The sequence below is a fragment of the Centruroides vittatus genome, unplaced genomic scaffold (genome assembly GCF_030686945.1).
Source record: "Centruroides vittatus isolate TY-2023 unplaced genomic scaffold, ASM3068694v2 contig_14, whole genome shotgun sequence".
NCBI lineage: Eukaryota > Metazoa > Arthropoda > Arachnida > Scorpiones > Buthidae > Centruroides > Centruroides vittatus.
This window is the reverse complement of record NW_027120879.1, coordinates 9,190-26,687: the sequence shown is the minus strand read 5'-3', so window position 1 is coordinate 26,687 and position 17,498 is coordinate 9,190. Positions and strand designations below refer to the sequence as shown.

Here is a 17,498-nt window from a genome sequence, read left to right as displayed (position 1 = left end):
TGATGAACAGATATAGGTACGACAGTGTTACCTTATACACTCCTTTCTCTTGTGAGTAAAACATTTCTTGTCATTTGTATAATGATTTTTAAAAATGATATAAGCGTTAATGGAAAAAATCCTAAATTTTTTATCATCTGTTACTAAAAATAAGATATAATTGTTCATCCTTTGTAAAATTACGGTTCTGTAAGTTATTTCCAAGTCGTGAAAAAGTTTCCAGCTTCCTATCTTAACAAACTTGTTTAATCACTTTTTACAATGGATGTTAATTGATAAATATTGTTGGCAGAATGACTTAACATTCAAGCTTCAGGCGTGTATAACAAAATAATGGAAAATTCCAGGAAATCGCAGTTTGGGACCAACATTATCAGTTATAACAGTACAGTATACAATGACCTATACACATGAATTCAGAATATGATAGGTTACAGAATAACCTATTATTGTTAATAAAGAATTACAAAATAATTCCACGAGAATCTTGGATTATTTACATTTTCTACAACGAAAACTGTACAGACAAGTTTGTCTTTTATAAAATTACTTTTTAATTCTAGACCGCAAATGGTAGAAGACATATCGAAAATACATTTATTTAACAAAAGCATACTCCGTCAAAACCATACACATACACAAAAATTTTTAATGGCAAAATGACCTGTTATTAATGTAGTGTTAATATCTATAAACAATCAAATATCAACTATCCTGAACTATCATACAAAGTATTTATTTGTCATACATTTATTGTTCATACACCATCGTCGAAAATAATACAACTAACGTACAACAGAGATGTTTGATCTAAAGTAATAAAAAATATTTTTTTGTTGTTTAGGTTTTCTTCGAGTGAGATACGAATCCAAAACGAAGAACATGAAGAAGTTATAATACCAGAAGTTCAGTTACAAAGAGTCCTAAACAGACATTTCGAACTTCTCATTAAAACATTTCGAAAATTCAAAAGTACTGTTTATGCCATACACAATGGAGACCCTCAGACACTTCGTTACGTAAGTTTTTCACAATACTTACATTCAATTAATTTCAATACATTGCCATATATTATAACTAATATTTTTAAACAGCTACGTACAGACGGACGATCCCGGATTGACCTGTATTACACGCGCTTTCGATCTGTATCATCTGAGTATAAGATACGAGTTAGAGAATTTACGACTGAAATGCAGATCATTTATCATTCAGCAAATAAATGTGAATACCGTCTGTTCGATCCCCGATTTCGGACGTATGATTGGTGATCTGGACATAATTTATTCTTGCTGACAAGCTTTCGACGAACTCGGAGAAAGACTATTTACAACAGTCGACCTTATGTCTTGTAAAATTGCGACAATTGATAGACTGTTGTCTCGAGGGATATACGAATCCGTCAGTGAATTGCGTTTACTCAAAGCCGTGTATCATTGGAGCGAGAAAGAAGTTCAAAGAAAATTGGGTTCAGACAAATTCTATTCGATGAAAAAAGAATCGAAAAGGAATGTAATAAGAAATGTAATGGAGCCGTTTATTGGGAAAATCAGATTTCTTGCCATGAATGAACACGAATTGCAATTCTGTCTTTATACGCTGAACTTGTTAACTACAGCAGAAAAGATTCATATTTGGCATGCTTTTAAGACTGGTGATTATTCGTTTTATCCGCATTACTTCACTCGAGAAACAAATACCAGAAACAAAATAAATTATTGTAATTTGGTCTCGTACAAAAACCTTGGAGATGCTTTTATAGTCAGAAAAAGTTACATGAAAAATTACACGTTTTTTAGCAGCGAAGTAGTTGTGAGGGAAGATTGTTACGTCACGACTCTTCGATTTCCGGTGAAGCTAGGCGAAAGTTTTCCAGTGTTCGTATACGCGTATATTAACTCTTTGGACAACGGGCATTTTTCGTTTGACGCCGTTTGCAATTCAGAGGGAGTAGCGAATCTGCAAACGAAGTTGTTTCTAGAAAAGTATTGGTCAATTCGTTTATTTGCTTTCTTTTTCGTCGCTGACAATGTCGAACCCAATGTCGAGTTTTCACCTTATCTGAGTTTCTTTGTGAGCGGAGAAGGAACAGATGCCAGGAAATTCGAAGACCAATTTCTAACTGTTGACAGAAACCTCATGTATAACATTTACTTTTGGGTTGATTTATATTTTTGAATTGATAACTTTTTCCCTGGAAAAAAGTGAAATCTAAACGAGAATATAATTCGAATAATTACTTCTTACTGTATTACCGTGTAAAATTTCCGCTAAATGTCTGTGTATCGTGAACTGGATAATGAATTTCAAATTGTTTTCTGTATAGACAATAAAGTTGAATTTAAATATAAAAAGTGCTTATCAACGTAATTTTTCTTTCTGAAAAAGTAAATTGTCATTAGTTGAGTTGGTATAATTCAAGATTTATTATTTTCAAACATATCATTAGAAAAGTTTATAATTGTCAGATAAAAGCTGCAAGCATTTGAATGATAACTACGTTCTTTCTCGTGTTAATGGGGACTATAAATATTAAAGGTTGATCAGTTTGACTTATTTCTAGCCTTATAGATGTAATAGGCTTTTAAGGCTATCAATTTACCTATTTTTTTGTATTATGTTTAATGCTTACACGCATTAATTATAAGCATATAAACTATCATAAATTAAATTCTATTATAATAAAAATGTTTGTTAGTAATATGTTATCATTTATATATTTTGTTTCTTTTTGCTCGTGGTACTCAAATCAAAATGCATTACAATCGATGGCGAATCTAAGAAATACGGTACATAGAAGTATTTAAAGTAAATTTTCTAATGTGAAATTTTAATATAAATAACATTAAATTATGCAGTTAAAATCCTACCTGTATATTATAAACGAAAATTATTCAAAAGATGGACTAGGACACAACTTATAAAACTACAATTTAATACATCCATCAGATTGTTTACTAAACACACTAGTTTATTATATTACTTTCGTGTTAATATTTCTTAAAAACTATTGGTAATATTGGTAAATTACAGTCATTATATTAATTGTATACAACACCGCATTCCATTAAGATACATAATTTTTATAATATTACCTGAATACAAAATGGATATGTACAGGGACTATACATCTGTACTTTTATGGCTCATTCCGATACTTTAGTCTATTACAAGTAACATGTTAAGAAATACAGAATAATCTTTCACTAAATTTCATGAAAATCGTGGGTCATACTAATACATCAAGCAATTTGTAATTATTGATTAATAATTATCACTGGTTTAACGGCTAGTACACGCATACACAGTATGTTGTAAGTTAGTACATAAACGTGTACAATGAAGTCAAATTGAAACAGAGATACAACATTACACAGTACACAAGAAAGACACATTCACATACCACAGAATGTGAGAGTTTATAAACTGTCTATGGTAGAGAGGCCAACAAGCTTTTTTCACTTGTCCCTTAATAGTGGGAATAGTATCCTGCTGTTGTAGTTCAGGTTGCAGGCTGTGCTGAAGTCTGTGTTGCTCGGAATATGCTGCAGGATTCGACGAAAGTCACTAGGTGCCGGTAAGCTTCTTTGTCCGCGCAGAGAAAGTCGAGTTGGGGTGGCCAGTTTTGGTCCTTTTGTATACAGTAGACAAATAAGTCGTGCCGTTCTGCATCGTAGTGCGGGCAGTCAATTAAAGTATGAAACAAATTTCCAAGGAGATACCATCACAGTCTCAGGAATTGCAGTTGCTTTTTCCAAACCGATGTAGATAATAAGGAAAGTTCCCGTGCCTGGTCAGACACAGAGTAAGGCTATAGGTGGAAAATATGTGGAAAAGCCGTTGCCGGCTCTGCACTGAGGATAGGAAGCAGAAGATAGTATGCCTAGTGGTAGACGCAGTCCATTCAGACTGCCAAGCAAACAGAGCCTTCTTCTGAAGATAGCTATTTATGTAGCTTATAGGCACCGTGTTGAAGGAAGGTGAGACGTCTAGTGTGAGTACTCTTTGCTAGCTCGTCCGCCCTTTCGTTTCCACTGATGCCATTATGACCTGGGACTCAGCAAAAGAAAACATTTCTCCTTCTTTTCAGGTTGTTAATAACATGTCTTATCTTGACTCCTGTTGCGGTATGCTTCTGCGTGTCCTCTATCACATTTAAGACGTATCTGGTGTTAGTTAGAAATTGAAAATTTCCTTTTAGAGTCTTTAGATTTCGCCGTAATTTTTGTTAAGGCTTTACACATTGCCCAGAGCTCCGCTTGATTGTTGGAGCAATGGGCTTGTAGCTTATGATATTTTTCGTGAACAACTGTGTTGGTGGTATTGTTTCTCACAGTAAAAGCCGTCCCTGTCCCATTCTCATTTTTTGCCCCATCGGTATATATACTCCAGTTCACATCAGCAATGTTTTTGTCGTCCTCTTTGTGTATGAAGGTGATGTTGCTTTCGGCAGGATGTTGTCCCACCTCCGCACCAGAATGGTATGTGTCAACATAGTAGGTGCCAATTAGCTGAAGTAATTCCTGACAGCTGTCAGGATAGTCATTCTTGATAATTATGTTCTGTGAGTTTTGTGTGTTCTCTCTCATTCCTTCTGGTAAATCCTTATTTAAAAGGTTCCACTTCCAAACAATGTTGTCTATTTTAATATGAATGGAGATCAGGTTGGCCAAGACCAACAGGGCATCCGTAGGTGCTGTACGGTATGCCCTGCAGATCCGAATAGCAAAACCGCTTTGCACTGATAGTAACTTTCGTTTATTACGGATCAGGCTTGCCTTGTTGCCCCAGATCTAGACAGCATACAGAAGCGATTGTTTGATTGTTTCTTTATAAATTATGCTACATTGTTTAGCTCCTAATTCTTAAGTATTGCGTGCAATGTAATATAGACTGTTAGCCTTTTGGTTAAACTTATTGCAAAGTTCTTATATATGATATTTCCAGCTTAAAGTTGGGTCGATGATGACAACCAAGTACCTCAGATGCGAAATAATTTTTATCTTGTTTCTGTTAATATAAAGGCAAGGAGGGCGTTGCAGTTGTTTATGTCTTTCCTTTTTCGTACAGACAAGGGCTTCACACTTTTTTAAAATTTATAGGAAGCTTATTCTTCTCACTTCAATTGTAAACCTCATGAAGGATTTCATTGCGTTTACTTTGTAAAATATCGCAATTTTGATGCTTAATTAATCATTATGATCGTATCAACTGCGAAACCTTGGAGCCTAATATCTTGTGTACTTGGAAGTGTTTGGAGCAGATCGTCATAGGCTAGGTATTCAGATACTGTATATGAATGATCGTCCAGTCGACACTAAAAGTTACACCCGCAAACTTTTTGGTGTTTATGTCAACGTTATAGAAAAGTTTTGGTGATTCAATGTGATACTGTTTACCGCCACTATCGTCAAAAAAAATGTCTTCTGCAGTGATTGGAAATTCGTGTTTCCGAAGCATGAATACTCGGTTACGTCGGTCGTGGTACTGTTTCTATTATTCTACAGTTTTCAATTTAGCTATTTAAAAAACAGAAAATTGTACTTACCAACCGAGAAAAGTGCATTTGAAGATGAAGTCACACAATTGAGGGGGATCGAAAATTTATTTTTGATATTTTCTTCTTTGGCATTCTTTACCACAATCACAGCCGTAATTTCTTTCGATATCTTCGTATACCACGCTTTTACTAAAAAATCGGTTGTGGAAATCGTCTTCTGTGACGTGAATATAATACTAATTATAATGTTTGAATCGACTCAAATATTCTTTATATTGTTCTCTATTGGAGCGTTATATTATGTAATATACGTGAGACTACGACATCTGATCCAGAAACTAACTTTGACCTTTATTAACGTACAAGGAATACAACTTCGCATAGAGAAAATAATTTTCCTTCATTGGGATTTGTGGTATTGTATTCAGTGTATCAACGAAACAGCAGATTTATATCTAGCAGCGATTTACGCATTCTACGTGTATTTTCCTCCTCTGATTATATCGTCCCTTTATTCATGGACCTGGATAGGATTCTTCTTACGGAAATTATGTCCATAGCTGTAGTAATATTCACTATCAGTTTCATGTTTGCTTTCTCTCATTCGAAATTCACTTCGGCAGTAAGTAAATGTGTGTTAATACACACGAAACTAGAAACATTGATTTTATAATATAAATGAGCATTTTAATTTATAAAACTAAAATACAATCGGCTAATAATTAAAATTAAGAGTAATTTTTTTCTTTTAGATTTACAGCAATTTTAATGAAATAAACCATTTTTCCAAGGCTTACTTGTCTCTTAATTATAAATTAAAGGCGAGGTTTATTATCGTTATATCTACGATAAATTTTATAAAACGTTTATTCACTATTAAATTCAATATTTTGAAATTATCTCCAACAGATGCTAGATTTTATGAAGAGATTCAAATAGGCCTATATATATATATTCTGAAATTTCATAATATTTACAGTTCAATTAACAAATGAAAAACAACTTCCAGTGCCTCGTTTCCTACCACTTCATTGTTTAACACTTATTGAAATGTATGTTTATGTAATTATTCGATGAGGACAAATACAGAAATACGCTATGAACTTCAATTACGAATTTTAATGAGATTGTATCTTTTGAAGATAATGAAATTATAAGAAATCAAGCGAGTAAATATTCTTTTTATCTTGTTGATTAAAACAAAAATTTTGGGCCTGGTTCATCGAAGGCTGGCCCAGGCCCAAAATTTCTGGCGCGTTATAGTTTCATGGGCCCAGACGAATTTGAATTAGGGGCCCGTATACAGTGTTTTTTCCAGGGTACGAGGCGCGATACGGAACCGATCTTCGCGAATTTTTTCATTTATCAATCTACTTTAAAAACGATATATGTGATTCGAAAGCTTTGAGTTCAACGTGGAAGGAGACTCGTTACGAACAGCGAAACACAACACAATTTGAATCTGTGAATGACGCAGCTGATCTAGGTGATCCGCGTAACAGCAGAGTGAAAACAATCAACAATGTCCGTGCAGTATTCGGCCAGGAGCGTTGCCGAATGGCCGAGTATTCGGCCAAACTATTCGGCTTGATTAACGCACGTACGAAAATTGGCGCGCAAACTGCAATTATGGCAAAGATCGCGCACCCTGCTCTCTATTGGTTTGCTGTCACTACGATTTTTTCTTCCATTAAGTCTAAATTATTTAAATGAATTAATTAAATTATAATTATTAAACTTAATATAAGATGGAGCCTAACGTCTACCTCTAGTTCCAAATTGGTTCATAATTTATGTAATAGCCGTAAATAGCCCGCTATGATTCGGCAGTTGTTGGTATTTAGATGTAAGTTATAACTTATAAGTTATTTTATTTGCAATCGATCATTTTAACTCTTTAATTAAACACTAAAATTTTGTTTTTACTACGTATTTGTAGACTGAATAGTACCCGAAGGATATACTTTTGTGGTGACATAATATGGTCTAGTTTCTCTCCAGTTGTGGAACAGTTCAAATATATTATTGGGGAGTTTCTATTTGTGAAGTTTTGTGATATTTTGTTGCTATTGTTTTTGTCAATATTTTCAAAATTAACACGATTTCAAATGTTATCTTTTGTATATAATGAGAAATGCTCATTTTTTGCTTTATATATAAAATAAATTATATATTAGTTACTCATCTTCTAGAAATTGATAAATAATTCTTTCATTAAATACGACAAGTTTCAATAAAACGTTTCGTAACTCATTTTAGAATATCGTATAAATATTAAAATATACGCGAATACGAATATAACATAATTAACTAAACAATAACATTAATGCCCGATACATTCTAACCTACACGCCATCAACGCCATAAGATATCGGGCTAGATAAAGGCTATAATAATATATTAATTACGAAATAATTTAATACTAGAGTTAGATGCCATTTCTTATTAACTTTAATAATTATAGTTTAATGTTCAGCATTTAACAAAAGTTACAAAAATGATAAATTTACTGTGTTTTTGTAATTTCTTACTCCTGTTTTTAGGTATTCGGTATTCGGCCGAATAGTGATTTAAATATTCGGTATTCGGCCGAATAGTAAAAATAGGCCGAATAGGCCGAATACCGGGTAGTAACCGAATATTCGTTACATCACTAGAAATTATAGAGAATGTATTGGAAATAAGAAAATCAGAATCTATAACGTCTGGGAAGAGTTGGTCCATTATTAAATAGTTTTATCTAAAACTGCGTAGATTACGCTTTTTAATACTTTTTACATATTTTTTATATCACAAATACTAATCAAGTTATAAATTTTTTAACCGGCACTTGGAATTTAAAGACATCCTGTATACAGGGGAGCTGAAAAAGTAAAATTTAATGACTCAATATTAAGCGAATAAATAAATTTACTGCCAAATGTTATAATAATTCTTATGTTTGAAAAATGGATTTTTTACGTCTAGTTCGTTTCGAAAATTGTCACCGCACGCCAATGATATAGATATCAATTTTTACCCGCTTACACGTATACGAAATATATTCCAAAATGCATTTTAGACGTGCTGGTTCCTCTTCAGCTGTGTTTCTTTATAAATGTAAATGTGTATATATAATTACACTTATCCATTATTTATAGTATACTTTACATAAAAATTTTCATCAATTAATTTACGATATTACAATATTATCGTTTCTTCTCAATTTTCACTAACTGATATAAATTCTAACAATTTAGTGTCTAACTTTCTTTTGTTCTAATTTTATTCTTCGCTTTCTTCTTAACTTTCAACATATAACTTTAAACAGGTAAAAATTTCTACTACTCACATTTACATAATTTCGTTAATTATACGGGCGATAACACTTTTAAATAACGGACTGGTTACGATGTAACTTTCGATTCGATAATAGAACGTCAAGTGGTCATTATAGAAAGGTTTTTCAAGAAAGTAAATCGATGCAGCTATCATTTCTAAAGTTTAAATTTAATTAAGAAAGTTTGAAATACGCCGTTTATGAAAATATGTAAAAATGCAACTGAAGAAAAATTCTTTCGTCGACCGTGAACGTGAAGTGATCACTGACTTTCACAGTCGCGACAATACTGCGATCTCCGATCCTAAATAGATAAAATGTTTATTGTATAACTAATATTTTCGTAAAATAAGTATTCTATACTTTCCATCAGAACATGAAACGAATATTACCAAACATTCAGCTGGATTAGATAAAAATTGCACGTTATGAAAAATTCATACACAGACAACAGCTTATATATTAGTAATTTATGTATTTTTTAATTTTATCTCGCCAGGAAAAAATACTTTAATATAATAACTATAATCAACAATTATAGAATCATATTAGTTATATACAGTCTCACACTCCACTTTCAGATTACATACGTAAATACCATCAGACTCATAACAATGTTGCATGCCCACGCTTCTTTTATATTTGTAGTTACTGTTATTAATTAAATAGTAGGCTAATTTTAAAAAGTTGAATAAAATTAGTGCTAGGAAGACTTAGAATCCGTACAGAGTCCGCATGGTTGTGGGGATATCTAAAAGATCGTGTCTGTATAAGATGCATACGATCTCTGCCTGAATTGAAAGCAAGCATAACACGCCATATTGCTGGAATTCCTCAAGAAACCTATGGACTCTACTGTTGAACACGCTGTAAAACGCTTCGAACAAGTTATTGAAGCAAATGGATTGCAAATTGAACAAATGTCGTTAATAAAAACTTTTTGCGTGTTTCCATTTTCTGTTTCTTGTTCTTCATGCGCTATTTTTTAATCTAGCGAAAGAAATTTGAACTAATTATTATTTTATTTTATTTTATTTTATTTTTTGCATTTTCCTTTTCCCCGTGGTCCATATAAGGTATATACCAAGTTTCATCAAAATACGTGAAAGAGAACGGTCTCTATACAGGTCTGAGTAGGGCAAATTTAATTATAACCACCCTGTATTTAAGTTTCAGGTGGCGTCACTTTTATTTCAAATTTGTAACGGACAAAATGATGAGAAACGTTTTACTTCTTTCGGTTGGCGTGAAAATTAAAGATTGGTGCATTATAAAAAAAATAAATGTAATCTTTTTTAATTAGGAAGTGAAGAATAATGTTTCGTTGAATTAACGGAAAATGCTGAAAACGATAACATTAAACTGAAAGGTGGCCAATGATAATAAATATTCGTTTGTTATTGGATTTACGTACGATATGTTTTTTATTTTATTTCATTCGATAATGTAGTCAATATATAAAAAATTTATTAAATATTGTTTTGACGAATAAACATTGAACAATATTTGACAACAAAAGACGAAGAAATTGTTAAAAACTATCCTTTAGTATTTATTCTGCAGAGTAAGCACTGAGTTGTTTGTTTCAAATCACCATTATTTTTTTTCATTAAATTTACATTTATTTTTTAAAATGTTGTGAAGTAATAAATTCCGAGATGTGCAGAAGTAACTTTTTCTGTATTTCTTTTTAATAAGTAACATAAACGAATTATTTTGTACGTTAACATTGAAGTCTAATATTTTGTATTTCGTAGATTTCGCAAATCAAAGTTCGAAGAAGAGTTAGCTTCTCTATGGAAATTGTGACAAAGAATTTTGTTGGATGTCACACACTTTAAAAATCGTAGAAGGATTCACACAGGAGAAAAGCCGTTCTGTTTCCAGTCATGCGGTAAAACGTTCAATAACACATCAAATCTACAAAACTATATTTTTTTATTTTATTTCATAGGTTTTTGTTTGGATATCAATTGTTTTTGTTTAATAATTGTATTATTACGTCAAGACATAAGACGATGACGTACAGTACATTACATATTGGACGTGAATATACAGAAAATGTTTTGTTTTTAAATAAATATCGTTACGCAGCATTTCTTCATTGGTTTTGCCTCTTGAATCGAGTCCATTTTGTTGTATAATTTGTTTATTTTACAATACATTTGTAGTTTATTAAAAGGAAATCATTTTTTCTATTTGACAATATAATAAAGTAGAAAATTATAATGTAAAAGAAAACCACATTTATTCCAACGTGTCGCGATACAACAACCACGTGAGTACGAAACTTACGTGCCCAGAACACACCACCGGACACGCGGTACACAATGTAAATTCTAAAGGCTTTAATTGATTGTAAAATTTTCAACTTTGTGACTTCAACGTCATGCTGTTACTCGTAAGCACGTAATGGTCTTCGTAGTCACATGGTAATTTCTTAGATACGTATATGTGAGATCACAGTAAATACATGTATAAGGCCAGTTTTAATGTCGGATATACAGAATACACAAGTAATGCAATTAAAAAATTAAGTGTTTCTGCGGGAGAAAAAGCGAAAGACGGTGACATCAATGTCATGTGGCATTTGCAGCCAATTACCGCGATGATTCATTTCTACTTCTAATCGCATGTTGCTTCCGTTTTTGGACGAGTCCAGTACAGAAACGAACCTAAAGAATGGCAGTTCGAGAGGTGCAAAATCAGTATGTGGTTGTATTGTTTCCTGTTTATAGCGTTTCTACCCGTATGGGACCCAAATGATTCTGTGTTTTTCTATTGACTATTGTATAAGTGTAAAATATTTAAGAGAGAAAGCAATGATGTACATCGTCTATGGTATTATCAAGAGCTTAAAAAAGGAAGCTTGATAAATGACATAAGTTGATTTTTTGTTTGTTATCTTGTGATTATTTCATCACGTAAGTTCGCGTCAAATGAACGTACTCTTACTGAATTTTTATATAAATTTCAATCAATTTTATGGTAGGTATCAAAGATCGCGGCATTTCCGGTAATGTCGTACCAGCTTACCGATTGACGCTTGCGACACGGCGCGATATGCAAATTAATACGATTAAATTGACGAAGAGGGTGTTATAGGTGGATTAATATAATTCGAAATTATTTTTTTTAAAAGTTAAAATACTTTTTATTTCGTTTGATATTATTTGTAATAATTTCTTACAAATGAGTAATTTTGACATTAACTTAAAAGAATTTTGAACAGGATGCACCTCCCTTGATTTTTATCGTTTTCTCGAGTGTGAGGATTCTAAATTGGGTTTCAATCCCAGGATTGATAGTGTTCAATTTCGCAGTCAAACTAGCATTTCAGCATGTTGTCGACGTCTGCTCGAAATCTTCCAAACCTAGCAAAGTCGTTTATCGAAATGATAGAAAATCTTGTGCAATGAGATGTGAAAACTGCTGGCACAACAGTTCAGAATTTGCTGGTACTTTGAAGGTAAATTCGGTAAAATTCTCTGGAGTAGAATATTTTCATTTATATGCCACTATCTGTCATTAGATTGCTCCAAAACTATCTCAGCTAATGCCGCCGGAATTCGAACAAGGTTGCTGCCGACTGGTCAAACCATGTTCGATTTGTGATGCTAGTCGCTTTGCATAATATCATATCGTTTAAAATTGGAGGTCCGAATGAAGCCGTCGAAATAGAAGAGACCTGTGATCTGTAAGCGCAAATACGAAAAAAAGCGTAAACTTAAAAAGCAAGATGTTTTATATGTGAAGTGAACGATAGATCGGAAACGACGCTTAATTGGATCATTTCTAAATTTGTAAATTCCGGCAGCACAGTTTTGACCGATGAATGAAAAGGATATAACTATATAGACTACTTGGAAAAAATAGAAAGTGCTCATAAGACAGTTACTCACTTGTAGAATTTCGTGAACACAGAAACGAGTTCATACCCAAAACATCAAAAGATTATGGGGATACTTAGAAAAAAGAAGAATTTTCCGAAACACTACACGGAAGACATTATCAGATTCGTACATGTACTCCATTATGTATAAAAAATATCATAATTGGCCGTCGAAAAAACCCGGAAAACGTTTTTAATATTTTCGTGTGCAACGTTTAATTAAGATATATCCTGGAAATGGAAGAATACCATTATGGGAAGAACCCGAGACTGTGCCGGCTGCTCCTGTTACAAAAAGTAAGAAGAAAGAACATGCGGCGAAACGTTAAAAAAACAGAAGATATGCGAGAAACTGATAAAAATGGGAATAAAAACAAGAAAAAAACATCAAATAGTATTAGGGAGTCGGCTTCGGTAATAACCGAACGTCGGAAAAAGTGGAGAAGTTTAAAACGAATGTAAGTAAATTTCTAGTTTCACGTAATAATTTTATACTTTTGGTTAATGTTACCCGAGGTATACAAAATGGCGGCTCCTTCTCTGACTCCAGCATACAGAAGCGAGGAAACAGTGGGAACGCACGTTTTCTAAACCTAACCTATTTTAATAAATTACCATAAATATTAGCAACTAAATTATTAGAATAGGTTAGGTTTAGAAAACGTGCGTCCCCACTGTTTCGTCGCTTCTGTATGCTGGAGTCAGAGAGGAGCCGCCATTTTGTATACCTAGAGTAACATTAACCTTCGCAGACATTGTTATTTTGTTACATACGCATTCACAAATCGTTTTCAAAATGGCGAAAAACGGTTATCGTCGACGGTCGCTATCTTCTTCGTGCACGCGCTAGCGTGCGCAAACATAATGGCTACAGAAGGCGCATCTTGATACCTACGGTAACATTAACGAAATGATTTATAGTTGAAATATGCGAAGTACTTAACAAAAGTTTCGATTGTCATACTGGAGACAATGACTAAGCAAAACTTCACAATAAGCTTATTCCCTTGTGTAAATAACCACCTGTTCACAATGTTCGAACTCATGCAAGACTCTTCCACTTTTAGGGTCAAAGGGTTTAAGCAGCTTAAAATTTCTATTTTCTTAGTGAAATTATTTTCTGTCTTTAAAGTTTGAGTTAATAAGCTTTGTTTACTTTTTAATATAGAAATGATTAATACTCATTTTTTTTCTACAACATTTAATTTCGGTAGTTCAGTGTTCCTCGACCTGTAAATCGCGTATTCCTCAGTTTCCATCAACTAGTAGGTGGGACGTTGAGTTCTAAGAAGTAAAAGTGGTATTTATTTGTTTAAGGCAGTTGAATGAATGAATTAGTTAATTACATTTTGTACAAAGATGATTAGATTAATAAGATTCCAATATTTTTAATAATATATTTTATTAATAATTAAGATCTTTCAACGTTTACTTTTAATTGTGTTTTAAAGAGGCATATTTATTAATAGACATTTTAAACACAATGAAAATAGTGTTTTATTTAAAACAACAGATCCGATACGTGTTAAAACAGCACTTTTTAAACGTTATTTGTTCAATTATCATGTAGTTTCACATTACCAAATGACATTACAGAGAAATTCACTTATTCGACTGGTCTATTATTTATCGGTCTATAAAGCAGGAGAAATCATGTTCAGAATAAGTGTTGATGAAAACCTAAATTTTTTATCATCTGTTACTAAAAGTAACATGTAATCGTTCATCCTTTGTAAAATTAGAGTTTTGTAAGTTATTTCCAGGTCGTGAAAAAGTCTCCAGCTCCCCCTTAACGAAGTTGTTTAATCACTTTTTAAATGAATGTTGATTGATAAATATTGTTAGCATAATATTTAACATTCACGCTTCAGACTTATATAACAAAATAATGGAAAATTCCAGGAAATCGCAGTTTGGGACTAACATTATCAGTTATAGACAGTACAGTATACAATGATCCAGTGGCGGGCTTAGGAGGTGGCGAGCAGGGCAATCGCCCGGGGCCTCGCTCTTTCAGGGGCCTCGTGCAACAATTCGAGTAGAAAAAAGTTGATATTTAAAACTTTTTATTTTATCCTTAGCTATTAGTTATAAGCCGCGAACATCATTTTTAAATCACTGCGTATATCTTTTAAGGCATTTATGTACCTTAGTTTATCATCATTACTAATTTGTCTTCTTTATAACTATTAACTTTTATAAATCTTCTAATATAAATAAATAAATTTTGGATTTAACTTTCGCATTTCTCGTCAATTATCAAAAATATCTATATTCAATTCACATACTTTGCACAAAGGAAAAGGGCCTCTCAAAGATCTGCTGCCCGGAGCCTCGCAATCATTGAGGCCGCCGCTGCAATGACCTTTACACATGGATTCAGAATAAAATATGTTACAGAAAAATCTATTATTCTTCGTGAAGAATTACAAAATAATTCCACGAAAATCCTGGATTTTTAACATTTTCTATAACGAAAACTGTACGGACAAGTTTGTCTTTTTTAAAATTACATTTCAATTTTAGACCACAAATGGTAGAAGACGTATCGAAGATATATTTATTTAACAAAAGAATACTTTGTCAAAAACCATAGACATACACAAAAATCTTTACATTAATAAAAGGTCACTTTGACATTAGTGTTAATATCTATAAATAATCAAATATCATCTATTCTGAACTATCATACAAAGTATTTAAAATATTAGTCATACATTTATTGTTCCTACACCATTGTCGGAAATAATACAACTAACGTACAACAGAAATGTTTGATCTAAAGTAATAATAAATACCTTTTTTTGTTGTTTAGGTTTTCTTCGAGTGAGATACAAATCCAAAACGAAGAACACGTAGAAGTTATAATACCAGAAGTTCAGTTTAAAAAAGTCTTGAACAGGCATTTGGAAATTCTCATTAGGCCTACATATTTCGGAAATTCGAAAGTACTGTTAGTGCCTTATCCGATGGATACCATCAGACACTTCGTAACGTAAGTTTTTCATAATACTTACCTTTCAATTAATTTCAATACATTATCATAAATTATAATTTATATATTTTAAACAGCTACGTACAGACGGACGATCCCGGATTGACCTGTATTACACGCGCTTTCGATCTGTATCATCTGAGTTTAAGATACGAGTTAGAGAATTTACGACTGAAATGCAGATCATTTATCATTCAGCAAATAAATGTGCATACCGTCTGTTCAATCCACGATTTCGCACGTATGATCGGTGATCTGGTCATAACTTATTATTGCTGGCGAGCTTTCGACAAACACGGAGAAAGACTATTTAGAACAGTCGACTTTATGACTTGTAAAATTGCAACAATTGATAGACTGTTGTCTCGAGGGATATACGAATCCGTCAGTGAATTGCGTTTACTCCAAGCCGTGTATCATTGGAGCGAGGAAGAAGTTCAAAGAAAATTGGGTGCAGACAAATTCTATTCGATGAATGAAGAATCGAAAAGGAATGTAATAAGAAATGTTATGGAGCCGTTTATTGGAAAAATCAGATTTCTTGCCATGAATGAACACGAATTGCAATATTGTGTTTATACGCTGAACTTGTTAACCGGGGCAAAAAAGGGTCATATTTGGCATACTTTTATAACTGGTGATTATTCCTTTTATCCGAGTTACTTCAGTCGAGAAACAAATACCAGAAGCAGAATAAATTATTGTAACTTGTTCTCGTATATAAATTATGGATATGCTTCTATAGTCACAAAAGGAGAGATGAAACGTTACACGTTTTTTAGCAGCGAAGTTGTTGTGAGGAAAGATTGTTACGTCACGGCTCTTCGATTTCCGCTGAAACTATGCAAACCTATTCCAGTGTACGTACACGCGTATATTAAGTCTTTGGACAACGGGCATTTTTCGTTTGACACCGTTTGCCATCCAGATGGAATCGCCGATCTGGAAACGAACATGTATCTAGAAAAAGATTGGTCAATTCGTTCATTTGCTTTCTTTATCCTCGCTGAAAATGTCCAACCCGATGTCGAGTTTTCACCTTATCTGAGTTTCTTTGTAAGCGGAGAAGGAACAGATGCCAGGATATTCGTAGACAAATTTCTAACCGTTGACAGAAACCTTATGGATAATATTTACTTTTTGGTTGATTTATATTTTTGAAGTCGAAAGTTTTTCTCTGGAATAAAGTGAAATCTAAACGATAATATGATATTTAGTTAAATTCGAATCACTGCATCACTGTAAAATTTTCGCAAAATGTCTGTGTACGTGAACTGGATAACGAATTTCAAATTGTCTTCTGTAAACCCAATAAAGTTAAATTTCAATATAAAAAGTGCTTATCAACGTAATTTTTCTTTCTGAAAAAGTAATTGTCATTAGTTCAGTTGGTATAATTCCAAATTTAGTATTTACATGTGTACGATTTTCGAGAAAGTTTATAATTGTCAAATAAAAGCTGCACGCATTTGAATGATAATTGCGTTTTTTTTTTCTTGTTAATGAGTATTATAAATATGAAAGGTTGACTAGACTTTTTGTCTAAATGTAAGAGCTATTCGATATCCACATTTCAATTTCGGTATTTACAGTATTATATCATCGTAATTATGCCTTTTCAATTGATAAATTTGTGAACATTCAATTTTGTTCATTTGATTTAATTACATTATTAATATAATATTCTGCTATTTATGTGGTTAAATTTTTTTTCTGTTTTGTGTAATACTAACGGAATACTTTAATTGCCCAGTGTATTTTCTCATTATTATTGAAAAATTTTTTTAGAATG

General features: G+C 32.6%; 1 protein-coding gene across 2 annotated transcripts; it reads left to right on the top strand.

Moving 5' to 3' along the window:
- The first annotated feature begins 960 nt into the window (after nt 1–960).
- LOC136968122 (uncharacterized) lies at nt 961–16,901 on the top strand. 2 transcript variants are annotated; one of them, XM_067262081.1, is made up of 2 exons: nt 961–1,019; nt 15,784–16,901. In XM_067262081.1, the coding sequence occupies exons 1-2, from the start codon at nt 982–984 to the stop codon at nt 16,865–16,867; spliced, it is 1,122 nt and encodes a 373-aa protein (XP_067118182.1). In that variant the 5' UTR covers nt 961–981; the 3' UTR covers nt 16,868–16,901. The 2 variants fall into 2 exon arrangements, with proteins under 2 accessions (XP_067118182.1, XP_067118183.1); XM_067262082.1 differs by lacking the exon at nt 961–1,019 and adding an exon at nt 15,654–15,706.
- The last annotated feature ends 597 nt before the right edge of the window (nt 16,902–17,498 follow it).

What these genes read in the sequence shown, in the direction of transcription:
- LOC136968122 (XM_067262081.1), top strand. Translation starts at nt 982, where the DNA reads ATGCCATACACAATGGAGACCCTCAGACACTTCGTTAC. An exon ending in ACCCTCAGACACTTCGTTAC is followed by an intron (nt 1,020 to 15,783) that starts GTAAGTTTTTCA and finishes TATTTTAAACAG; the next exon opens with CTACGTACAGACGGACGATC.